General features: G+C 45.8%; 2 protein-coding genes across 5 annotated transcripts in view; one reads left to right on the forward strand and one right to left on the reverse strand.

Moving 5' to 3' along the window:
* The window catches only part of DZIP1 (DAZ interacting zinc finger protein 1), a 40209-nt gene extending 33726 nt beyond the window's left edge, over nucleotides 1-6483 (reverse strand). For 3 of the 4 annotated variants that reach the window (XM_075423835.1, XM_075423826.1, XM_075423812.1), the window contains exons 1-3: nucleotides 6416-6483; nucleotides 3107-3174; nucleotides 2526-3032 (exon numbers count right to left, since the gene is read on the reverse strand). In XM_075423835.1, coding sequence (XP_075279950.1) covers nucleotides 2526-3032; nucleotides 3107-3109 — 510 coding nt within the window. In that variant the 5' untranslated portion in view covers nucleotides 3110-3174; nucleotides 6416-6483. Of the gene's footprint in view, nucleotides 1-2525; nucleotides 3033-3106; nucleotides 3175-5724; nucleotides 5756-6415 lie in introns of those variants that run through there. The other variant, XM_075423818.1, reaches the window with a different exon arrangement.
* An 8652-nt stretch (nucleotides 6484-15135) lies between these two features.
* The window catches only part of DNAJC3 (DnaJ heat shock protein family (Hsp40) member C3), a 36280-nt gene continuing 26043 nt past the window's right edge, over nucleotides 15136-25372 (forward strand). The window contains exons 1-4 of the mRNA XM_075423848.1: nucleotides 15136-15336; nucleotides 21351-21461; nucleotides 23683-23807; nucleotides 24888-24962. Coding sequence (XP_075279963.1) covers nucleotides 15255-15336; nucleotides 21351-21461; nucleotides 23683-23807; nucleotides 24888-24962 — 393 coding nt within the window. The 5' untranslated portion in view covers nucleotides 15136-15254. The remainder of the gene's footprint in view (nucleotides 15337-21350; nucleotides 21462-23682; nucleotides 23808-24887; nucleotides 24963-25372) is intronic.

Consider the following 25372-nt stretch of genomic DNA (forward strand, 5'->3'; position numbering starts at 1 on the left):
CACCCACATAGTAAAGAATTTCTTTCTTCTATCTAATCTAAATCTGCCCTCTTTTAGTTTAAAGCCATTACCCCTTGTCCTATCACTACAAACCCTTGTCAAAAGTCCCTCTCCAGCTTTATTGCAAGCCCCTTCAGGTACTGGAAGGCTGCTGTAAGGTCTCCCAGCAGCCTTCTCTTCTCCAGGCTGAACAGCCCCAACTCCCACAGCCTTTCCTCACAGGAGAGGTGCTCCAGCCCTCGGATCATCTTTGTGGCCTCCTCTGGACCCGCTCCAACAGATCCGTGTCTCTCCTGTGCTGAGGGCTCCAGAGCTGGATGCAGTAAGACATGCAGTATAGCAGCAAAGTACTGCTGCCAACCAAGAGGGAGCTTATAGTGTAACAGATTGCACATGATTTATGGAATTAAATTGGCTGTGAAATAATGTTATCCATTCAAGCATAAACTTAATGTCAGTTAGACTTGCTGGGAGCAAAAGAAAGCTCTTACTGCAGGAGACAGGATTAACACAGAGAACATTTACGTTTTGAATGATGTAACGTTATTCTCGCAACTACTTTTCACAGTGTAATACAGAATGCACACTTTACGTCTACATCATGCATGAGAATATGAGATTTCTGAACAAAGTATCAAAAAACTGAAAAATTATTTTAAATTAAGTTCGTATTACTCAGAGGAAGGTACTGACCACTGAGTCTCAGATTCATGACTTGTAGGTAGCAGTACCATTTTATCATAGTATTCAGTGGTTGAACTTACATTGGTGGTGGATTAAAGGCATTAAACCTGAATTCCACAGCATGATTAAATTAGATCTAAAGTGTGTCTCTGCTAAAAAAAGGCAAGTAACTATTTACAGGCTTGTTTGCTAAACAGCCAAGACTTTAAAGGGATGAAACCTGAACTACCTCTCAGGAACACCAGCAAAACCCCTATTATCTGGCACTGCAGACCAGCCAAGATCATGGCACAGATAAACAACACACAATTATTGTTTACTGATCACACTGCTGCCCTGCATTTACAAACCCTAGGAAGAGTTTAATTTATCTCTGGTATTCACACTCAGAATCCTGAAAACCCTGTAGGAACTGCAGGAACTGTTCAACAACACTCCCTGGACTCACTTTTTGCACATGAACCTAAACAACTTCTGGAGGCAAGAACTTACTAACAGAAAGGAAAAAAGGGGTGAGGGCAGACACTTACTTCATATGAAATTAAATTAAAAATGGGAAATAGCTGTCCGTCTTGGCTTCATTGTAAATGCTACTGATCAAAAGATTGGTGATGAGCCAAGTTCACTACCATGTTCTTCAGCCTCCACTGAGACAGCTGTATTCTACGAATATTTCAGGAAAACTTGGTAATATTCAGCTGGCAATCACAGTATGAGAATTATTTAAGTTTACACATAAAATGATGCATCCAATCAGTTTTCTTTTGCAACACAAGACAGACAAACTGCTCTGTAAGTTGCATAGAGGCTTTTTAAAATTATTCCACAGCAGCAGCTTCTCCTTAAGACTAACACTCAAATGAACGCATTGAGATAAGGTTCCCATGAAGTCTACCATATGCATAGCTCTGCTCTTGGGGCATAAGGTATCTTTTTCCTTACAGAAAATCCCAAGAATTAAAAAGCAGAACAAAACTATAACTTTAAACATATAGACACAAAGAGCTAGCCTGAAATCATGTCAAGTCTGTGTCCAGTGTACTTTCCAGACTTCAGACTACATTTGAGGTTGCAATCTGCATTCCTGAAACCTGTTGAAAAGTGCTGAAGCTGAAAAATCTTTAAATCAAACTATTACATCCATAGTATGTAGAACACAAAAACCCTCACAAAAATAACCAGACGGACATGACACTGGGAGTCAGAACAGCAATGTACTAAGCTCCTAGGGAAGACCGTTAAGGAAGAGACTGTTGTGGAGTTATGGATGAGCTGCCTCACTGGGACTCTTTACCATCCTGCCCGAGTCACTTCTGAGTCACACACGCAAGTAGAAACTTAGTCCCTGGAGAACATCACTGCAGGAAAGGGGCAACTCGCAGCCAGGTAGCTTACCGCCTAGCACCAGTTCTGCTATACTTGCCCTGTGTGTTTTCTGATCGTGTAGCTGACAGGCAAGGCGAGACAGCAGCAGAAAGCAGTAAGACATTTATCATGGGTTTTGTATGTGTGCGTATCTGACGCTTCAAACACGTCAAAAGCGAATCCAAGAATAAAGAGCACTTGTTAGCGAAAACGGGATTCGTTAATGATGATGTGGCACTCTCCCAAGCGTCTGTGGCACCAGCCAGACACCTGTGAAACACAGCTGGGAAGCAAAGCAGGCGCATCACCTGCAGGCGATGCGCTCCCTTTTTGCAGGGTCACCGGTCCCTCCAGCTCCAGCCTCCCGCCTGCCAGCGACCGCGCCCCAGCAGAGCAGGGCTGCTCTGTCACCTGTCCCTGCCGGCGGGGAGCTGGCAAGGCGTGGGCAACTGGGCCGCCGGGACCTCTCCTCTCACCTGGTGGTAGATGGCTTGGGCCTGGGCCTCCAGCATCAGCTGCTGGGTGCCGATCATCCTCTTCCTCCGGCGGCACTCCTCCTTGAGCTCCTTGATCTCCTGCAAGTGCTGGGCCACCTCCTTGCCCAGCTGGTCGCGCTGGGCCTGGGCCTCCCGCAGGGCCTCCTCCAGGCCGCAGAGCTGGGCGCTGAGGTACTCCTGGGAGTGCAGCAGGTACTCGGTGCAGAGCTGGGCCAGGCGCAGCAGCTTGAGCAGCAGCGGGTCGGCGGGGCCCTGGCAGTGCGGGCAGCGCTCCTGCTCGGCGCTGCAGAAGGTGACGTGCTCCAGGTGCTCCTGCAGGACCGCCACGTCCCCCTCCCGCCACACGCGGCCCACGTCCACGGCGCTCAGCCGCCGCCAGTCCGGGCTCTCATGGCGCCCGCGGAACTGGAAGGCAGGAAACGGCGCCGCGCCGGGCCCGGCTCCCCCCGCCGCCGCCGGCGGGTAGTAGGCGCGCTCGGTGAAGGGCTGCGGGAGAGAGACACGACACAGCTCGGCCCGGCCCGCCGCCCGGCCCGTCCCGCCGCCCGTCCGCCGCTCACCATGGCCGCGCTCCGTCCGTCCCTCGGGCTCCGCTCGGCGTCCTTCGCGTCGCTATGGCAAACGCGGCCTGCACGGGGGGGGGCGGCAGTCAGGCCCGGCCCGCCATTGGCAGACGCTCCTCCAACCGTCCCTGCGCGCGTGCCCCACGCCGCGCCCCTCAGCTGGCAGCTCCACCCGGCCTTCCCGGTGGAGCTCCTCACCCTCCACGCGCCGAGCGCCCGCCCGCTGCTGCCCGCACCTTCCCCTCCCTCACGCAGCCGCCCACCCTTCGCACGCCGCTTCCACACGCTCTCCTCGCTCCTCACACCTCCGCCTGGCATCGCCGCGCACCAGAGCGGCTCTCACAGCCCCATCACCCCGCAGCCTCGCCGCCTCGGCCTGTCACTCCTGCCTCGCCACACCGATCCCAAACGCTCGGCGTCCTCCGCGTCGCTACGGCAGCCGCGGCCTGCGCGGGGGGGCGGCAGTCAGACTCTTGGTAAAGAAATGCTGCCTAATGTCCAGTCTGAACCTCCCCTGGCGCAGCTTTGAACCATTCCCACGTGTCCTGTCACAGGACCCCAGGGAGAAGAGATCAGCTCCTCCATCCCTGCTTCCCCTCCTCAGGAAGCTGTAGAGAGTCCTGAGGTCGCCCCTCAGCCTCCTTCTCTCCAAACTAGACAAGCCCAAAGTCCTCAGCCGCTCCTCACAGGACATTCCTTCCAGCCCTTCACCAGTTTTGTTGTCCTCCCATGGACACATTCAAGAACCTTCACATCCTGCTTAAATGGTGGGGCCCAGAACTGCACACACTAGTCGAGGTGAGGCCGCACCGACGGTGAACACAGCGGGACAATCACCTCTTTTGACGGGCTGGTTATGCTGTGTTTGATGCACCCCAGTATATACACCCAGCCTACAGTCAGGGCAACCCCTCGGACAGCTACTCTGTGGTGCCCCCCACGAGCTCTGCTCTCCATACGCATGCTGGCTACATTCTGATTCAGTGCCAGGAGGTGAGCAGGCTGAGCACCCCTGTTCCTCCTAAAGGGAACTCGGGCACACAGCAGACTCACACTCCAAAGAGATGGACCTCTGATGCGAAAAAATGGGGGTCTAGTATTGAACATCCGCAGCGGAGGTGTCTTCCTTGCAGTCAGCGCACCCAGCGTGCACCCCAAAGCAACGACCGCGGGACACTAGTCTGCTTCACAGCACAGACCCAAGCACTTCCCCCAGCCCTCAGTACCAAAACCCTAACACAGCCAGTGCCAGAGACCCAGATCTGTCTCAGCTCAGCCACCGCAGCAACCCAGGGTCCAAATCTTACCAGCCTCTCCCACCCTTCACACTCACATCTACTCCTGTCTTTTCATGCCCACAGAGAACCACAAGGACTTCTCTCTTGCTTTATTCACATACAGAACAGTTACACCCTTCTGTCTTCCCCACTTCCGTAAACAGGTCAAAAATCAACCTCTCCAAGAACGTATCTAGGCCCACTGCAAGGTTTCATTAATCAGACAATCATAGAATGGAAAGGGTTGGAAGGAACCTTAAAGATCAGCTGGTTCCAACACCCCTGCCATGGGCAGGGACACCTTCCACTAGACCAGGTTGCCCAGAGCTCCATCCAACCTGGCCTTGAACACTTCCAGGGAGGGGGCATCCACAGCTTCTCTGGGCAACCTGTGCCAGTGCCTCACTACCCTCATGGTGAAGAATTTCTTCCTAATATCTAATCTAAATCTGCCCTCTTTAAGTTTAGAGCCGTTCCCCCTTGTCCTATCACTACACTACCCTTGTGAAAATCTACAAAACTAATTTCCATGTACTGGAAGTTTGAACAGAGAAGGTAATAACACGAATGCAGGACCCTGAGCCCTCCTGCCCTTTGGCCTGAGCCACCCTGGAAGGCAATCTTCCAAAATACTTGGCACTACAACTCGTTTCTCAGACCTTTAACCTTAAGCCTACCGGCCACATTTTAGGGCAATACCTAAGGTTCCGTACATCTTCTGTTCAGATTCTTCCATCATTTACCACAACATTTTTTTTTCAATTCAGAAAGATACTGTGTGGTGTCTGTAACATTGCAGTCTCCTCCTGCAAGAGTGACACTTTTGCCACCTCATTTTCCACTAGCAGGGCCTCCAGCAATTGCTACCTTCAAAGAAACTTATTTCACATTTTTTATATATATCAAATAAAGATCTGCCTGGTTTAGTACTGAGTTGTGTGCTGCTCTGACTCCTGAAGTATTATGAAAATATACAACTAATCTCGTTTAGAGCTATTTCTAATATACTGCAGACTCACTTCCATCTACGGTGTATAAATATTTCTAGTTGTAAACACCCTAGGTTTTTTAGAAATGCTCAAATACTGAATACTGCCCAAAATGTTCATGCCTCAAATTCGATAAAACACCTTGAAAACCTGTATTAGGACAGTTTTCCTAGTCAAAGGAACTGTTAAGTTGTACATAATGAAATCCATACCCCAAAGATCTGAGCCTAACACATGCTCTATATATTCGGCACAGGAGAAATTTCTTTGCATAGAAAACACATGAATTTTGTAAACTACCAATTCCCGTGTCAAGCAGAAGAAGCCTGAAAAAGCACACAGGCCATACCGGTCTTCACCTCACAGACGCACGGGTTTAACAAACAACCCCGCTCCTTCAAGCCCGCCGAGTTAAACCAAACCCGCGGATGTGCCTGTTTTCCTCGACTGGTTTAGCCAGGAATATCCGCACGGAGCTCCGTGCGGCTCCACCCAAGCCCGACGGCACCGAAGGTGACCCGGCCGCGGCGCATCCCCAGGCCGAGGAGCGGCACAAGCCGCCCCGCCACCCCAGCGCAGGCAGCAGGGCGGGCACAGAGTGCTGGAGAAGCGCGGTCTCAGCCCCTGCGGGCTCCCACCACTTTCCTTCTGTCGCATTTAGCCCCCCTCTCGGGGCTGCGCCCCGGCCGAATGCCACCCGCGGGGCCCTCTCGGTTCGGGGCCGTCGCTCGAGGGCGGCGGCGGCCTGCTCCCCCGGGCACCCCTCCCCGCCGGGGCACGGCGCCGCTGCACCCCGGCCGTGCCGGCAGGCAAGGCCCGGGCCCGGCGGGCAGGCGGCGGGGAGCCGCGGAGCCGGCCGAGCGGGGCCGGGCCTGCGGGAGGCCCCGAGCCGGGCTCCATCTTCCAGCCGAAACCTCCGGCTGCGCTCCGGAGAGCGGCCTCCCTCCCCGCTCCCTCCCGCCCTCCCCCGAGGAGAGGCCCTGCCGAGCGCTTCCCTCCCCTCAGCGGCGACCCGGCGCGGGGGGAGCCCCTCGGCTCACCTCAGGCTGCTGCTCCGCCGGGCGCCGAGGGACGCTGCGGCCGCTCCCCGGCCCGGGCCGTCACCGGTGCGTGCCGCGGCGCGAGGCAGCTCCCCTCCCCCGCGCCTCCCGCCGCCCCGCCGCTGCCGCCGAGGGGGAGTGGGGGCGGGGGCCGAGGCTGGCGGCCGGGCTGAGGAGGGGGAGGGGGGGGAGGCCGGCTGCCCGCCCGCGGGGCTGGGGAGGGGACACCCCGGCGTGGTCCGGTCAGTGCGGAGGGTCCGGCTGGAAGGAGCACCTGAAGAAACGCGGGTGTCGGGGCCTCAGCGCTGGCTGCTGCCGCCGAGCCGCTGCTGTCCGGCCGCGCTCACGGCCGAACCAGGCACTGCCGGAGGGAGATGGGGGTATCGAGGCTTTGTAGCGTGGTGAACCTTAATTAACGCTCGTAACGAAGGGATGACTTTTAAAACCAGCGACGCGACAGCCACAGCCTCTTCGGGTCGGGCCTAGAGGCACATACGCGCCGCGAGCCGGAGAGCGGCTTACGGGCACGGGCCGGAGCGCCCGGCCAGCGCGGTGTGGCAGGGCACAGGACCAAGAGTATTTCAGCTTTTCCCCATCAGCATGACTTGGTGCAGGAGGTTGAGGACAGCCAGAGATCATGCCCAATTTGTGGTCCAAGCTATTCAAATAATGTTAAAGTCTACTCAGCAGTAACTTAGTTAAGTTACTACTTAGCTGCTCTGGCAATGTGGTTTTGGTTGTGTGTGTGATGGTTTTATGAAACGATTTTGTATGATTTTCTGTTCTAGGAGGATTTTCCATATTCTTTTGACACAGTGAAATGCTGATATGTTTTTTCTTGGTTGAATTCATTAAAAACAAGTAGGGAAGGCCTGAGGTTCCTAGTAAGTAGGAAGATTTTTATGGGGAGGCTGGTGAGGAAAGCTAAGAAGCAAAGGATTAAAATGGGATGAGGAAAGCGAGCTAAAATGCAAGAAGTAAACCTAGTATATTGTGGTAGGAGCAAGGTATTTGTGAGGCTTATGGAGGGCACCTGCAACTGGAGAACACAAAAAGGAAAGATTATTCTGATTGTGGGATGAAATAAAATGGCATCTTGGCCGTGGCTATCTGGGAAATGACCTGGGTAGCTGCAAAAGGTGTCAGGGCACAGTGTGGGCCAGCTGCTCCCCCTGGGGATTGGGGCAGGACCCGTCAGCCAGGGCCCACCCCACCACCCCAGCCAGGACCAGGGCCCCTGGGCGAGCAGGGCAGTCCCAGCCCCAGGCATTGCGCACCTCCCAGGGGAGAGGGCCGGGCTGTGGGGGGCTGGAGACCGTCCCTGCTGCGGTGTTGTTGGGGCGGGGGCTGAGGATCCCGGGGGAGATGGCATGGCAGGCTGGGCAGGGACAGCCAAGTGCCCCTGGGGCCCTGACCCAACGTATGAAGTGAAAAAATTATCTGCGTGTTTTGTGGAATGGAGGAGGATGCCATACATGTTCTGCAAGATGTTTTAATTTGAGAGGACAGTGGAAAAACTGTCCTGGGAACTGAGAAATAGACTTTTCGGTAATCTTTCTCCTACAGCGCTCTGAGGGTGACGCATACCAGTAATCATTAACTCTGGTGGAAAGTTGACTTGAGTAGCACGGAACAGGTGTAATAATGAGCCTAGCCAGATTCTCAATTTATTTAATCTTTTCCTTCCTGCCAACTCCCTCCACTGCACATTTTTCAATTTCAATGCCTATAATACTTCCATTCGTTCAATCTTTCCATCACTTAAGTTTACCTGAGGAAATTACTTAAATATATATTTTTATCACAGGAAAACAAAGCATTTAAAAGCAAAGAAAGGTAGGATGAGCCACTCTCCTCTGTGCCACCTCCTTCATTCCAACACGCACCACCAGCTGTGATTAAGCAGTTTGAAGAGACACTGCCCCATGTAGTTTAACAAATTCCAAGTTTACGTACTTCAGACTGTTCTCCAACTAAATCTTCTTCTTTTCTTCACATAAACTGTTTCTCTTAAAGGTTTGTGTTCATGCAATGAGTCTAGCTGGATTTTACTGAGATGGCCACACAGTTCATTTATTTTCCTTTCCCCCAAACACGGAGGGAATTCAGCTTAACTCTAACGAAACATCTGTAAACGCGCTGATTGTGAGTTTCATCTACTTTAAACATAGATATTATTGTAATAGCATCTTCGCTGTCTTATTTGTGGTGAACACCTAAGTCATATGCCAAGAACAGCATCACGAAGCTTTTTCACTTCTTGGGTGAGTGTGACCTGAAATTGCTGTCTCATTTCTGATGACTTTTTGCCTTCCCGTTAACTTCTTTCCCAGTATGTGAATAATAACATAATTGCAGGTACCGTAGTTTTAGCACAAGGATACTTTCTTGGCCATTCAAACTCCTTTCTTGACCCGTCAAAATTTACAAAGGGCCAAGGGTCTCTCAGGGCACGCACTACTACGTACCTCTGTGCGACGAGGAGAGAGACGGCTGCAGGCAGCACCTCAGGCAGGATGACTGCGAGTCCCCTCGGCTCCGGCCATTCCTTTGCCAAGCAGAGTTTGACCAGGAGCTTCTTGTGGATACTCAGCAGAGCAACTCCAGTGATGTCAGCCTCAGCCTGGCTCACTGGCTGCCCGAACGAGCCCTGTCGTTGAGCTTGGGACGCAGCGCTGAACCAGGAATTGTATTTGCACTGCTTGCAGGCGGTCTGCAGCTCCAGGCAGGGTAGATATATCTCTTCCAACCCATGGGGTTCACCCACTGAGCTCCACTCAGCCAAGCTCAGGTTTGCACTCAGGAAAATAGCCACTGTCCATCGTCTGACACATGTGGCATTTAATGTTTTTGTATTTAGAAACCGTTGATAGAATTGGAACAATAGCAAGGTCACTGAACACTGAAACGAAATCAAGGACTCAGTTTTTAACACTTAGCAGCCTCTAGGCTGAATTTTGAATGGCATGGATTAGATATTTGTTCTTTTTCTAGCAACTACATTGCACTTTTACACAGACTGGGGCACAAGAATGTTTGTGGGCAGTAAATAAACTGTATGAAAAAGGAAAATGAACCAGCATCTCTCAGAATCTCAGTCAAAAAGCATACAAGGGCAGTCTGTTTCCTCTTTTCTTTCAAATGTTGTCAGTCCTGCTACTCAAAATTTTAAGGGCATGCCTTAGGACACTGTGCCCCTTCAAGATTTTGTTGAGAGTCCTGGATTCTGCAAAACTCTTGATTTCCAGAAACAAAGAAATGGAGAGTTAATCAACATACCAGCTACTCTGCAGGATGTACACAAGCTCTTTGTTGTCTTCCTTAGGTTGCACTTGTCTGCAGGTTGCTGCACTGAATGGCAAGAAGCTGGAGCAAACCTGTGAGTGTGAGGAGGGGCAACATATATATATAGCTGATCTCTGCCTGGCTGTTAGAGATTGATTACAGAGGAGATTGATTATGATTATAGAACAGAATAAAATCATAGAACTAGAACATAGATTCAATTGTGTGAATACAGGTGTGTTAAAAAACCATACAACTGGTATGCTGGTCTCAATTGTCCCCTGTATAGGCCTTATCATGGTTGGGTTAAAAACCAATTGACCCTAGCATAAGATAAGAAGGTGTAGCAAGATTAATGTCATAGGTCAATAGGTTAAATTTTAGAAATAGGAGTAAGTTTAATAGAACATCTTGGAGTCTTTCAAAGTCTTTCTCAGGATTGTACCAAACAGAATTCACAGAAGAAGACGAAGGACAGACAATGACCCTGAGATGACCCTGAAACCAAGCGGGACCTGAAAACAGCAAGGGAGAATTCTACAAAGACAGAAGAATAGAGAGAACTTAATAAATGATGCACTTAAAAAAACTTGATGTAATCGGTTTAATAAATGTATATACACTGGTTTAGTGAGTTGAGCTTTGCCACTTGCTGAGGTGATGGCCCAACTCTGAGTTGTGAATAAAGCAACACCTGGTGTAACCCACTCGTGTGACAATAAAATCTTTCACACTGGCATCTGGATATCTGCGCATGAAGGCGATGCAGGAGACCTCATTTCCTCAGGCCATCGTTGCCACACCAGCAGGGCGAGTTCTGTTCCCTCTTGGACTGTTAGCAGTTAGAGGATGAATGAAACTTGTTGATTCGGAGGTGGGCGCGTAGAAGAGGATGCTAGATGGCATCACATGCCAATGGCTTACACGCTTATAAAAATGTGCATGAGGGGTATTCTGTTGCTGAATGGCTTGAATAATTGCTTAAGAGACGCAGGAAACACCCACTTCATAGGAAGGAAGAGCGTGGAAGTGTCTGCTGGAGCAGGCAGAGGTGAGGCTGCACACACACACGCTCCAACTTCGTACTCTCAATCCTCAGAAGTGTGAGCTTTGCCAACCTTGGTGTTTTGGCGGGACGAAAGATAGGATCGAGCACCTTCAGTGATGGAACAGTACTTTGTCAATGATACGTTTCACAGTTTTTAAAATCAAAGAGACATTTGAGAGAAACAAACAGCTTCCAGTTATGTAGGTTTGAAACTCGTAGCTGAGGTGAGAAAAATATTTGTAATAAATGACAGATAAACCAAAAACACTTTCAGGGAGATCAAAATTAGTTACAAAAATAGGCTGAATTTCATAAATTGCTTCAATCAAAAAAAAGAGGTGCGTTCATTAATATTAACATTTTCCATATCTCTTCAAAACAGAGTGTTTAATTCAGAAATATAACAGTATTTTAATGGTTGAAGTAAAGATTTTTTACTTTCAGAGTAGCATTTTAATTGAAAAATGTTCTATGCCTTAAATTACAACAAATGTTTTACAAGGCATGTGTTTTCATAATAAATATTTTGCTTTCTGTTAAGACTTCCCCCTCCCAAAATCAACAGAAGTGAATTTTTATCTTAGATCAGAATATTTGAAAAAAAATACTGTTTGGGTTGCATTGTTTCAATTTGAAATTAGGTTTTAATCTGAATTATTTTTAGACCTTTTCTGGTTCAAACAAAAAAACCCCAAAGTATCTGCAACTCAGCCAACTCTAACTGGGACACTAAAATGTCAAGGTAAAGCACAAAATGGGGTTCCTAATATCTCCTTCCCTTTTTGACACTTCATTATACCAGAAGGTTAAGGTAGGCAGGACATAGTGCATGTGTTCTGAGATTTTTGGAGTTTGTTGTTGCTACCATGACTAGTGAGAAAAGCTGCAAACATAGTATAATTCCCCTCATTAAAATAAATCTAAGTGTAAGGAAAGACTGATGTCTATTTCCCCTTTTCCAGCTTCTGTCCTACATATAACACAGCACTACTGATAAATTAATTAGTGATACAGCTTAGTGAATTAAGCAGACTCGAGGACCCATATTACAACAAGCTTAAAATAAATGAGACCAAATGGGCTACATAAAGCATATTTATAGCAGTGTAAATAGCAGGTAGTAGCTAGTATTTTTATATAGCATCTACACACAAGGTGATAGCACAGAGGGCTAAATAATTCCACACCAGAAATGTACTTCTCCCATCAGAGATATGACAAAGACATACGTGCAGAATTTTGTTTGGACAATAGAGAGGGGAAAGTGTTAACAGAGGCTAGCCTTGCCCTAAACATGCCTGGTCCCTCACACTCACTTTCAAGCCCAATGACAAATATCAGCTCTTCCAAGTGCTAGTTTAGAGCATGCAAATCAAGTTCTTGCGCTGAACTGCAGGTTGTAGGAGCCTTTCTGCTTCCATTTACTGCAAAAGGAGCCCAGAAAAAGCATTTCCCTGAATTCCTCTCCTATGAACACCACTCCAAATGTGAAATTACCAAAAGATGTGGCTACATAAACCATAGTCCCATGTTAACCAGATGTACACTACTATTTCATTTAGCTCCAACACAGCTAAGTTTCTGATAGGGATGTGCATCGGCAAGAATAAAAACAAGGTGTAAGGTCCAAGAAACCTCTGACGGGAAGAAGTCCTGAGCATAGTCTCTCTGTCTTATCATCCTCTCACCTCCTCCTTCGTTTTCACACTAGACTGCGTGCAACGTAACAGTCTGCTATATTCCTTTGTTTCCTGTATCAGGAAACTTTGATTTGTTTGGGTGGTTCTGGAATAAAGATTATTAATTAAAATGTATTGCCAAACATACCAGGTTCCTTCCAGGATCCTGTATGTTGTCACATCTAATACAGACTTCTTACTGTGTTATAACTGAGAAGGTTTTCTCAGTTAATAAACTACAGATTCAACTATCTCCACCATATGTCACCATATTCAGTTCATGGTCTCTAGTAGAAGCAATGCGTAGCTTCAAGAGTCATTCCTTGCTAATTGCCGCCCTCTGCCGCTACTATGTATATTACCAGCAGCAACTCAAGAGAAAATTCCTTGGGCTGGTGTCATTTGAGCACTTTGAACATGAGTGTAGTCTTGGCCAGCCACCCTTTCACTCCAAAACTCAAGACTGCTGAAGAAACTCGTTTGTGATACCAGTAAAATTTTTATCAATCCCTTTCAAAGACTTTTTGCATTACAGCTGTATTGCTTTGCTATTTTTCGACTTCCAAAACTTAATGTTGGCATATCATATGCATTTGTTCTTTCAAGTCTTCCTCCTCTTCCCATTCTGTAATTGCACAAGGGAATATGTGTTATGGAACTTGTTCTCCCAAGTTTATACTGAATATCTAAATATCTATGATAATCAAGAATGGTCCTTCATGGTTTGACCTCTTTCAAGAATTAATTACTGCGTAATTCTGTGTACCTGGTGGCATTTCTAGCACAGAGTGACAATGACAAATGCTTTCTCCTTAAGCAGATCATTTTGTAGCGTTGGCATTACACACTGTTCTTCATCATGTCAGCCTGAAATATTGACTTTGGCTCAGTATTTCAGGTCCAAGGCAAAGGACCAAGGGCTTGTCAAGCATCCACTCAGAATGATACTTGACACTTTAATCACACTACTTTTATCTTGCTTTAAGGGATTTGATGCTTGAATCCTTAAGCTTGGCATTGCAGTATGAGGTCCTGAGTTTTCTTCAGATTGTTTTCTCCTAATCTTGTTATTAACAGTCCATTAAGCATATCATCATCCTTACCATTGTTATCTTAGAAGGTTGGAGGTGTAAATTCGCTTTCATATTCATTTTCTCTGGCTTGGGTCTAATACATTTTTCCTCGGGTAAAATCAAAGGAATTCATCTACTGGAACAGTGATTGCATTCTGGTCAGTTCAGTTCTAGGCTTTCATATTTTGTGTTACCCATAGTGCTACAGAGTTTTCATGTTCTTCTTCCTGCTGACATCTTTAGAATGTCATCAGTTATTCATTTCACACCTATTGCTTCTTATATTATTTCAAGTTTTTATTCTGAATATCTTCTGCAGGCCAAATTTCAAGGCAATACCTTTGCAGCATCATCTTCCAAATCAAACCTTGAAGAAGGATAATTACTTTCCTTTTTTTCAGTCTGATCTTTCAAGAAAGCTTGTAAATTATATCTAGGGTGAGAAAAGTAACAAGACCATACCTGTAGAATGAAAAAAGAAATTTCTGTGTTTGCCAAATCAGACTTCAAGCCTCAAGTTTTTTACAGCAGATTTCCCCTGAGAACAAGACTTTTTTTTTTTCATTGATGGGGTGTAACATATAATACAGCCCTAATACGAATTGTTTATCCAGCAATACTAGGAACATAGCAACTAGGCTCATACAAGATTAGTTTTTCCGTGGTAGCTAAGAACATATTGTATTTTCATTATGGTAAAGAAAGGAAAAGAGGTGTCCAAAAACATGTGTTAGATTGCAGGGTATCTTACATAGGCTCTGCTTTCGGTTTACAGATCCAATACAATCTTTTAGCATGAAAATACTGTGCTCTGCTAAGTCCTGTCACCAACTTTTCTGCAGTCTGGTCAATTCCCCAATACTTTTTTGGCACGCCCGGAGGTCAGCGTGCAGTTAAGGCCACGCTGAACACCTTGGCTTTGCAGTGGAGAACAGCATTGTGTCCTGGGGACAATCAAGCAGAGTTTGAAATCCCACTTGCCTTCCTCCGCTCTACAGCTAGGTCAGGCACAGTGGTAAGGAACCAAGATCAATTTACTTGTGACTTAGTGCTCGATTTTTTTACAGTTTGAGTAGTCCAGAGACCTTGACTTCAAACACTTAAGCAACCACCAGGCCCCACAAGGCGGCCCTGAATACTGACAAGTGTTAAACCCACTCCAAGCAGCCCGCGCCCGTCTCCAGGCCTGCCAGCACCCGCCAAGCACCTTCAGAGGGGCTAAACCCGGGCCTGGAGCACGGCCCTCCTCGCCCCGGGAGGAGCCCGGCCGCGGTAGCAGACGGTGGGCAAAGAGCCACGAGGTAAAATACAGCAGCAGATGGAGACACTCGGCGTTTATCTCGCTACTGGAGACCTGAGGCCCGCGCCGCCATCTCCAGTGAGGGCACCCCGCTGTGGGCAGCGGCGTCGCCCCACCCTCCCGCGCATGCGCGGGACCAGGAAACCTGCCTTTCCACGCAAGCCCAGCGGCGGTAGCGCCCCGCCTCCCTGCCGCGCAGGCGCAGAGCCGCGCCCCCGCCCCTTCCCCCTCTCCCTCCCCCCCCCCCCCCCCGCTTAAGGCGGGGCCCGGCGGTGCGCGGACGGGTGCCCTTACGCCTGCTTCCGCTTTTGGTGAGCGTGAGGGGCGGGCGTGGCCAATCAGAAGCGCCCACGACCCACCCCGTAGAAGCTGGAGCTGTCGGCCGGGGCTGCGACGGCTGCTGTCGCCGCCGCGGGCTGGGCGGGCATCGGGGCCGGGGGAGGGGGCGGCGGAGATGGTGTCTCCCGCGGCCTCCGCCGGCCGCCTGGGCTCCGCGCTGCCCTTCCTGCTGGTGCTCTTCGACCTGCAGTACCAGGGTGAGGGCCGGGGGCGGTTGGTGAGGGGCGCGGGGGGGTGTGTGGCGGTACGGGGGAGGGGTGGCTGCCACTGGGCCCGCGGTGGTGCCGGGCCGGGGGGAGCCGGTGGCTGCTCGCCCTCCTTCCGCCCGGGCTCTCCCTAGCGGGTCGCGCCGGTGGAGCGCGTTCGGGTGTCCGTGTGGCCGGGCTAGGCCTGGGGAGAGGCCCAGGGGCCGCCGTGGCGGTGGGGCAGCCCGCCGGGCCGTCCTGCGGGGCGGGGGGGGGAAAGGCCCTTCTGGAGAGGCTGTGAGGAGGGAGGAGGTGCGGAGCTGCCACCTCATCGCGGCTGTGGCGAGAGGTTGTGTAAGGAGGGCACGGCCGCTGCCTGCAACCTGCTTGGCTTGGTGTGGGTTCCTGGCGGGGCTGGCTGGGGTGGCCTGACGTGTGCTTCGCCTTCCTCGGCGTGCTGGTGGGGTGCCAGCTGCCGGGAGGCGCTGGGAGCGCCGTGGTGTCCTCCGGTGCGGCTGTGCGGCGGCATCGGACCTAAAATTCTCGCTTTTGTAGGAGTTTTGCGCAGCTTCCAGCTTAAAAGGCGGTTTTCAGCGGTCCCCCTCAGCCGCGGCCATTACTAGTGCCAGACCTACACATTTGCAGAGGCTTTAGGGAGTTGCATGGCATTTGTTTATATTTTTGTTCTGTACTAGTGGTGGTTTGTTGTGGTTTTTTTTTTCCCTCCTCACTTTAGTATTTGGAGCTCGGCAGAGAAGTTTATCTGCACTTTGTGCACCCTGTTTGCTTTCAGGACACTGTCAGCAGCACCTGTATGGTCAAACCTATATTTGCAAGCTCATGTTAAATGTATAATTTCGCTATACGTGGGCGCGTATAGTGAGAGCTTCACCTGAGGAACGTTCTTTAACCCCAGTGGCAGGCTGAGGTGGAACTGAAGCTCTCAGGAGTCAGAATAAGTCCGTAGACCTGGGCTTGACATTTGAAACTCGGTTGATGTACTGAACTAAGGAATGCTTCAGTTGGCAATAGGAACATAGCGTGGCAAAGATGCTCTGTAGTGTTAGCAGAAAAGCAGTAATTGAGGTCAAAGTATGCTTCTCCCCCCCTCCCCACCAAGATTGTGGCAGCGCTGCTTCTGCGAAGGATTCTGTATTTGGAGTTGCCAGCCTATTTCAAGTACGTGGTTTAATGGCTAGGTGGCCATACCAAAGCCATGTTTCCTAATTTGGGGTATATTTTTTTCAGTTAATAAAGATGTTTTGAAGTAGAGCAATATGGTGAACAGGATGGTTCTAGGTCTCATTTACTAAAACTAGTAAACTGTTAGTTCATGACTTCATATTCTAGGATGTATAGTTAGGAAATTTGGTGGTTTTACATTATTGAAGTATCTGGATTCCCCCCCCCCATTACTGGTTTTTGAACTCAGAGGTATTAGTATTCACATTTAAATTTGCATCTTGATGTCTTGATTGTAGAAGTCTGCCTTGTGCCATCAGATTCTTGAACCAGCAGAACCATTGGTCTGCATTAACTTTGTATCTTACAGTCAATATGTATGAATATTAATTTATATCTGGCTGGTAAATGAGCTCAGTAAAAAGGTTTTGGAGTGCTAGGTGATGTGGCAGGCTGCAGTTCACCCCTTACTGTAGCGTTTTCTCAATTCCTCCTCCTTGAATGCCTGAACTTGTGCTGAATAAGCTCCCATTTGACACATCACCTCTTGGGAAGTTTCATCCTTCATGGCTGTTTGTCCACATTAATCGCAACAAAAAGAGGCAGCTGAGGAGGGTAGGGGCGTATGGTTCCTCTTCTCCTTTCTAGCAGTAAAAGAAAGGAAGTGTAATAAGAGGAGGAAGAAACAGGCGTTCAGTATACAGGGCTCCATTCCTTGTTATGGGACCACTAACCTTAAATGTTTCTCTCATGCCCACCCCCAACACCAGATGTTTCTGTCCTGAGTTTCGGAGGGTTTTTTTTCCTCTCACCCCAAGTTGCAAAGGATAGTCCATGAAGGGGGAAGAAAGCCTCTAGTTTTCTGGAGGCAGAGAGGGATGGCTTTTTAGTTTGCCAATCTTAGCTGTGTTTACCAACTTTCTTTGCAAATGGAGGGAGTAAAGACTTGAGGGATGGAAGTTACACACAGCTCCAGTGGGTGCTCTGAGGCTCCTTGTGAGCCTTTTCGTATTGCTCCTGAAACTGATTGCTTGTCCACTGCTTACTTTGTTCAGTCTTGTCTTTGAAAAACACACTTGCAAACACACATCAAAGGAAAGCCCAAACCGGTTTAAAAATAGCAGCAAACTTAAGACTTACTGTGCTAAACACAGGGTCATTCTGATCAAAAATCACCCCAAAAGCAAGATCTCCCACTCACGTGACAAGACAATCGTCAAACTCTTCTATGTTAAAAAAGAAAGTTTATATAATTGTAATTAAGGTTAGTGACATGCATGTTTCTTCTTTTTCTTTGAAACAGTTCTTTTTCTGGTGTACAATCAGAACTAATTCTATTTTCATAATGCCATTACTCAGCCTGGAGATGAGATTTAAAAAAAAAAAATATAGGTGGGAAATCCTCAGGGGGAAAAAGAGGAGTGTGTAGACAAATGTAAAATCTTGAAACTTTTGAAGCTGGAGGGCTTTCTTAAGCTTTTTACACTGTGGATGTGACAGATTGTACGAGGATATAGTTGAAGTTCATATACTTAGGTACCTGCATGTTAGCACCAGTTACTCTTAATAAAACAAAAATTCTACCAGGAAGCTACAATTTATTTGAAGTGAGTGTATTTAACTGGAAAAACAGGTTAGGTGCACCTGCTTATCTTTGTTGTGCCTTCTGACTGGTGTCCTTACCTGGGAGTAGGTTTTCTTTTTTTTTTTTTATTGTCCACTCTTGTATCAGTGCCAGGACTACAGACTCAGAATTTATCCGATGTATCTGACTTGATTTGACAGCTGAGGCCCTTGCGTGTGGTCACCTGAGGTTGTTGGTGAATAGAGAACAATTAGGTAGGCTTTAGAAATAATATTCAAATTAAAATACTTGGAAGTTTTAAACATCAACAGTATGCTTGTGTATCTCTTGCGTAAATTTGGTTTCTTGCTGGACATACAGGGCTCGTTCAGCTGTAGTGCTGGGCCCTTGGCGTCCGGCTCACTAATGACTGTTGATCTGTTGGAAAGAGCTCTGAGGGGCTGGTTTCTTTTTTCCTCCGGTTGAACTTAAGTCCGTAGGTTCATTCGCAGACCAAAGAATAGGCACCCGAATAGGTTACACAGAATTTGACAACATACGCACAGGAGTCTAAGGGATCAGTTTTGGACCTTACCTGTGGGGTTGTTTATTTAGAGTAATTGTTTGCCTACAGCTGGAAAATGAGTAAGCAATAGATTTATATGAATAAACAGCCCAACTACCAGGTCAGTGTACAGTGTTCTTGAGTAGTTAAGGTAAATGTCTCTTGGCATCAGGGTTATGCTGATTAGAAAGGCGGCTTCTGGAGATTCCCACATCAATTTATGATGTTCAGCAGCTTGCAGAGCCAAGTTTTAATGTATGCCTACTAATTAGTCTTGTTCTGCAGGGAACCTGCAGTCTTTCACAGTTTGCCTTATTTCTCGATCCATGTTGCTCCTTCTTTTGTTACTTACCTCTTTACTATTAATGGTCACCTTTCTCATTTCCTTTAGTATCTGGAGCGTTTTCAAGGAAAAAGGTGGCTCTCCTGCCTAAAGTATTATGTAACTTTAAAACTGTACTGTATATAATGTGCATGAAAGACAGAATAGTGTAGGTACGTCTGTACTGTGGAAAATCTATTCTTGGAGCTATCCTGATGTGACTAAATATGAAACAAGGACACTCCTTCAGGTGCTTGAGACTCTGAAAATTGGATGTCATGTTTAGGTGGATGGAAGGTTCATCAAAGAGGAATTTACAGCCAGCTTCTAGGACACCACTTCAAACTGAGAATTTCTGAAAGATTTCAGATATTTGTATGTTGGGATAGACAGGAGGGATGAAGCTTCAGAATTTTTTGTTTGTTTTAGCTCATGTTAAAAACTTCAGTCTGTTTATGGTTTAATATCTGATTTGTTGCTAGTATACTTCCAAAGCCAGGGAAATTTGTGGTGGGTTTATTTTCCAGTTTTGTTTGGGGTTTTTTGTGTGTGTAGGGGTGTTTTTTTCTCCAAAGCTTGCTTGGTCGTTTTAGAGGACATTGGACTACTCAGTGATCAAAGCTTGAAGCTAGAGAAGAAGCAAGAAAACAAAATGGCAAAGAATATAACTTTTTTCTGAAAATTAGACATTCACGTAAAAGCTACCTTAAAGTAGAACATTGCATGTGAAGAACTTGCTGTCAAGAAGTACTTCCTCAGTATGAGCGGAACTATTTATAATTTATTCAGAGCTAGAAGTACTTAGGATGGATTATAAAATGCATCATTTAATAAGGTCTTCAAATTGACTATATCATAAGTAATATTACTATTTTAACTCTCGCTGTTTAAACAAAAAAAAATTACTGACTGGAAATTTGGGGCTTATTTTATAAAGTAATTTCCATTAATTAAAAAAAAGGAGTTTGTTTGCTGTTGTTGTTCTAAAGCAAATAATTGAATCAAAGCCCTTGTATTCAGTTTGCTGAATTATTATCAGTCTTTTAACAGATAGAGCTTTTTCCAGTGACTGCAGAGAGCATTTCATTCATTTTGGTATAGACAGCTCAATGATTTTCTTATAATGTGGAATGAGAAGAATTATGAGCTGTTATTAAGGAGTGGGAAAGGATAATTAAATTAAGATCCTAGGTGCTGAAAGATTCTAGTTCTAAAATCTTGACTTGACGATCAGAAGTTATTGTTCATTACAAATACTTTGTCGTTTAATCACCTTTTGGTGTGAGAAGTTTAGATAGGCTTTCATTCAAACTATCTTAGTGTAACATTTTTATTCAGACTCTAAGAAACTACTTCAAAGTGCTGCTGCATTGTCGTATTTGAGATTAATTCAAGTGCCTATCTGAATTAGCTCCGTACAAAACCTGACTCGAAGAAATTGATTCCTAGTAATTGTAGTTTGTAGTCTTCTAATGTAATGTATTTATTCAGGATTTTAATGTATTACCTTGCTTAAATTTGTGCATGTGGTATGCTCTTAGTAAAAGAAAACTTCTTATAGTGTGGAAGTTTTAATAGTCGTGGTAAGGTGTAGTGGAATTCTGTCCTAATTTGAAGAATGTTGGACGTAGTACAAATGCAAAACCTCTGTGGTGGAGTTGATGTATGTACAGCACGTGCTTGCACTCAGCTGCTCGTTTCTTCTCAACAATAGTCTTTCGCTGTTGGTTGAGCAGCAGCAATTTATTAGCTTTAAAGTAAAAATGGCACTCTGAAAACGTACCATTTTAACATGGTTTTCATACTACTGGTTAAATGAAAAGGGAGTGAGAATTTTAATTGTTTATAGCGAAATTTGTGCTCTGGAAACAGTTTGCCTTGGAAATTATGAAGATGAGACAAAAGTGCAGTAGATGAGAAGCCGGTCTCAGAAGTAGCTAACTGTTCTTAGTTGAGTCCTGAGTTATCAGTAGTAGGGTCATGAAATTTAGCTTAAAGCCTTTTTATATTTGTTATGTGTGCATTATGAGTGTTTTTCCAGATTGTTTTCAAATTGAAAGCCCACACAGAAATGTATTTTGTCAGACTGTTTTTATAGTTGATGTATAAAGCTTGACGTGCAAAAGTATGTTACTGAATGTATAGACAGGGATAGAAAGGCATATTTGGTGCCTTCTCACAGTGCAGTGTATTACAGTATGTATCTACTTTGACATCCTTTTTGGGATGGGGAATACATGCTATGTGTTTATTAAGCTGCCACTTTATTAGTACAGGAAGATGCAGTCTCTGCCTCTATATCAGTAACTGTTTGTTGTGTGTATTGTCGCTGTGTGCATTGGGTATAATCAAACTCTTCATTCAAAATCTTGATCCTTTTATTTTTCTTTAAGGAGCCGAATGTGGAATAAATGCAGAAGTAGAAAAGCAACTTGAAATGGGAAAGAAGTTATTGGCTGCTGGACAACTAGCAGATGCGTTGTCTCACTTTCATGCAGCTATAGGTATGTATCTCAGGAAAGTGACTGTAGCACTGAAATACCTTCCGTGTTTTGTTTTTTCTACTGTTTGCTTCATTAAGCATCCTGCTTTCTTGCAAATTGTATTCCATGAGCCATAGAAGTTGAGGCACTTTTATGCAGCAGTTTGAACTTGGACAGGAGGCAACAGGGGTGCAGCAGAATATTTATGCTTTTGTTCTGATAAAAGAAACTGCCAAATTAACTACATGGGGGGAAAAAACCTAATTTTCTGTGCTATGGAAGCTTCTTGTTCCACCAAGAGGTGGTCTGTTACTCCTTTTGCCTCGTGTCACTGCCAAAGCATGCCTGTGGGATCTGGGCAGAGTTAGTGTTACAACATGTTTTATTCCCTTATTGGTTGGCAAGCTTTAACTTGGATTTGGTAAAAAGTCCAGTTCAGCATGTGGTCATACGAATGCTGGTGGTGATGCACAGGAGGCAGTGGTGTGAGGTGCCTTTGTGGAGTGAGACCCTCTGCTTTGCCAGCAGTGCTCGAGGACCTAGTGGAACTATGGCATGACCACCTCTGTTGTGACCTTGCTGGGATTCTTAGTTGGATGCTGGTTTGAGCCTGATTGCCTAAAGCTTCATCAAACTTCTTTCTTCATTGTATTTTGCCTTTTTGAGAGGATTTTAAGCATGATTTGCCTACTGTATTTGTAGGGCAAGGGAGAAGTTTCTCCAGTCTTCTTTTTATTTTGCCTGTACTGCAACATCATAGACTGTGAGGTAGATACATCTTTTTGTCTTGCCTCAGCCAGCCTATTCTTCTTTTTTTGCAAGCATCTAAAATGAAAGAAAGATACTGCTCATTTTCTCTCATTTCAGTTTAATTTTTAAACTCTTTTTGATCCCATCAAGTTGGTGGCTTATGCCTTCTCTGGGTAAATGTCAACTGCTGTTTGTTGCTGTTACTGGGAAACTGAGGCAAACCCATATTCTGGATCATCGTCTGGTGCTGGAAAATGCTTTCTGGCTTAGCTCTTTCCTATCTGATATACTTAATACCAAATTGTTTGGTTTCTTAAAGGTAGTAACATTTGAATTTAATTGACATCCAGAATGCTGGCATACAAGGTGACATACAGCATGGGGGTTGTTACTAAATTTCAGTACTGGACATTAGCTTTTCCACAGCCAAGACATTGTAGAGGAAGAGCGCAGATACCGTTTCCAGTGAGAACTGAACTATTGTTTTGGTAATGGAGGTGGCCAGCTATGAAGCTTGGTTACTGACCATAAGATTTTTGGCAATGCTATTTGTTCTGTTAATTTTTAAAGTTCAACTTTAAGCTCAAATGAGGTGAAGAAGATAAATACTTGTTTTGTTCCTCAGATATGGATGTTCTTGTCTACAAATTCTGTACTGATCATTTTTTTAATAGCACAGGAAGAAGTTTACTGTCTTCTACTGCATATGGTTGTTTGGGTGGTTTAAGTTACCTTTCCTTGAGGGCCCACAGTAACTGTCATTTGTTTGTTTGAAATACTGCATAGAGAAGAATATGAAGAAAAGTCTTTGTTTCAGAGACTGATGTTTGCCTCCTGTAAGGGTGTACATGTATGTGCTAGTCTAGAGTGTGTTAAAATTGCTGAATCTTGGGAGTTTGACCAGCAGACAACATGGAGTGTGGGGGCCTTGAAGTTAGCCTTCAGGTTTTGATAATGTACGTGCATTTGTCTGCTGTTGAGAGGGGATGTTGGTGCCCACTTGAATACCCAAGGAAGAAGTTGCTGTTATTTCAGTGGAGGGTGTAAAGGGTTTATGCGTCTGTGACTACATTGGACTAACATATTGGTAATTTGGGGATTATTTGCTTGCATTTTGTATGGTGGACAGGGGCTGGGATGGAGAATGATGAATTAACATGCTTTGAAATGTAGGCCTGCAGTTGGAGATAAAGGGTTAGTATATAGTGGCTGTTTTCTTGTACAAAGCTGAAAAATAAGTACATATTTCACCTTCAGTACTCTTAATTATTTGGCATTTACTGTGTTTCTGTAATCTTTGTTGTTAAATAATCAAACTGCATAGGAAATACTGCTATGATAATGTTACAAAGGCTATGTTTTATTGATAAACACAATTTTTTTCCAGTGGCTTGAAACTCAGGTAATACATTTTTAGTCATTACAGTTTCACTGTACCTAAAGGTTCATTTGCTTTGAGATAGCATTCTGATTACTGTTTGCTCACTTGCAGAGGGAGACTCTGATAACTACATTGCTTATTACAGAAGAGCCACAGTGTACTTAGCCATGGGCAAATCTAAAGCAGCAATTCGTGATTTAAGCAAAGTGGTTGAATTAAAGCAGGACTTCACATCAGTAAGTATTACTGGAATTGAAAATTGTTCAAGCGTAAGAAAAACCTGCTTTGAAGAGGGCTGTTATTTCAGATTTTGCTAAACAGAAATAGAAAATACATTATCGTTCAGAGGGCTTTGAATAGGAGGAAATAATAGTAATAGTGTATGTGCTTGAATTTGCAGCTATGCTGAGTACAGTCTAGCCAGTTATTCTAACAACTAACAGTAGTTTTATTAAGTTCATGTTCTCCATGGGTTTGTGCTAAACACTTTCCTTCTCTCACTTGTGGTTATTCTCCTCTCGGTCACCAAGGCTATGCCCTTTGGGGGAGGGAAGCGCACAGATGCCTCTATTTTTCTTGTTTCTTAATCAGCATTTGATTTGAGGCATCTCTTCTCTGCAGGAACTGTCCTGATCTCACTGCCTTCCTGTGGGATTGTTGCAAGTTCTGATATACTTACCCTTTTCTCACTTCCGCATACTGTGTGTGGAGACTGCCTCACTAGTTGGGAGGCTGATGCTGGAGTCCCCTCCATCCAATTCTCTTGTCTCCCTTTTCCATGGGCAGTGGCGTGTCCTGTATAGCTTACAATGAAGGAGCAAATGTTAAAATCATTGTTGTATGAAAATATTCTTGTGATAAATCAGAATCTTCTAAATCATTATCTTGTCTTTTTACTTAGCTTCTGTTATTTTGCAAGTTTAGTGGAAGAATTAAATGTGGGAATTGTTTGTTGGCTATTACTTCTGCTAATTTCTTAAAATCTATAAGCAGTTGTAATCAGGAAAATGGTGTAAGGTAAACATTCACTTTGTTCTGTGCAACTTTTCAATGAGTTCTTTCCGTGAGTTGCAGCTGTTCATAACAACCATGGTTGCTTTTTGTCCCTCAGTTCTGGTGCAGAGTGATCCTTTACCATCAGAGAGGCCTCGTAAGAAGATTGTCAAATGGAGAAGATAGAGAATGGGTGGTGTGATCTTTGTTTCAGCTTAAAATGAAGCTTTTTTTTCCCTGCTAAAGGAAACTGAAGCTTGTGTTCATACTTTGCTGAATTTCATTTTATAAATCAAAAGAAATTATCTTGTGTTTCATTGCAGGCAAGATTACAGAGAGGGCAATTACTGCTCAAGCAAGGAAAATTTGATGAAGCAGAGGATGACTTTAAAAATGTGGTAAGTTGGGGGCCTAAGCTGAACTACATCACTGCTTTCAAGGTTGGTTTCTGAGCCAAGGTCTCGTCTCGACTCTGATGCTCTAGAGCGTAGGTGTATGTATGGCGGAGTTTGCCTTTCCTGTTCTGTAAAGGTATTGTAGCTAAGCTACCCTGTATGAATAAATGACTGATAAAGTTGCAGCACAGTAATGAAGATGAAATCAGAAGATGTTGCATGAAGTAGCACAGCACTTTTTGTTGTGTGCCTGGCACTCTGTGGTCTCTGCTTGATGACGCCAGTACTAGGGAGCAATCTTCATTCAGAAAGAAAGGAGAAATGACATGGGGCTCAAAGTACACGATTGAACCCTGCTTTACATCACTATGTTCAGGTCACTCTGGGAAATCACTAAGGGTCACATGGATCGA

The sequence above is a fragment of the Opisthocomus hoazin genome, chromosome 1 (genome assembly GCF_030867145.1).
Source record: "Opisthocomus hoazin isolate bOpiHoa1 chromosome 1, bOpiHoa1.hap1, whole genome shotgun sequence".
Classification (NCBI taxonomy): Eukaryota; Metazoa; Chordata; class Aves; order Opisthocomiformes; family Opisthocomidae; genus Opisthocomus; species Opisthocomus hoazin.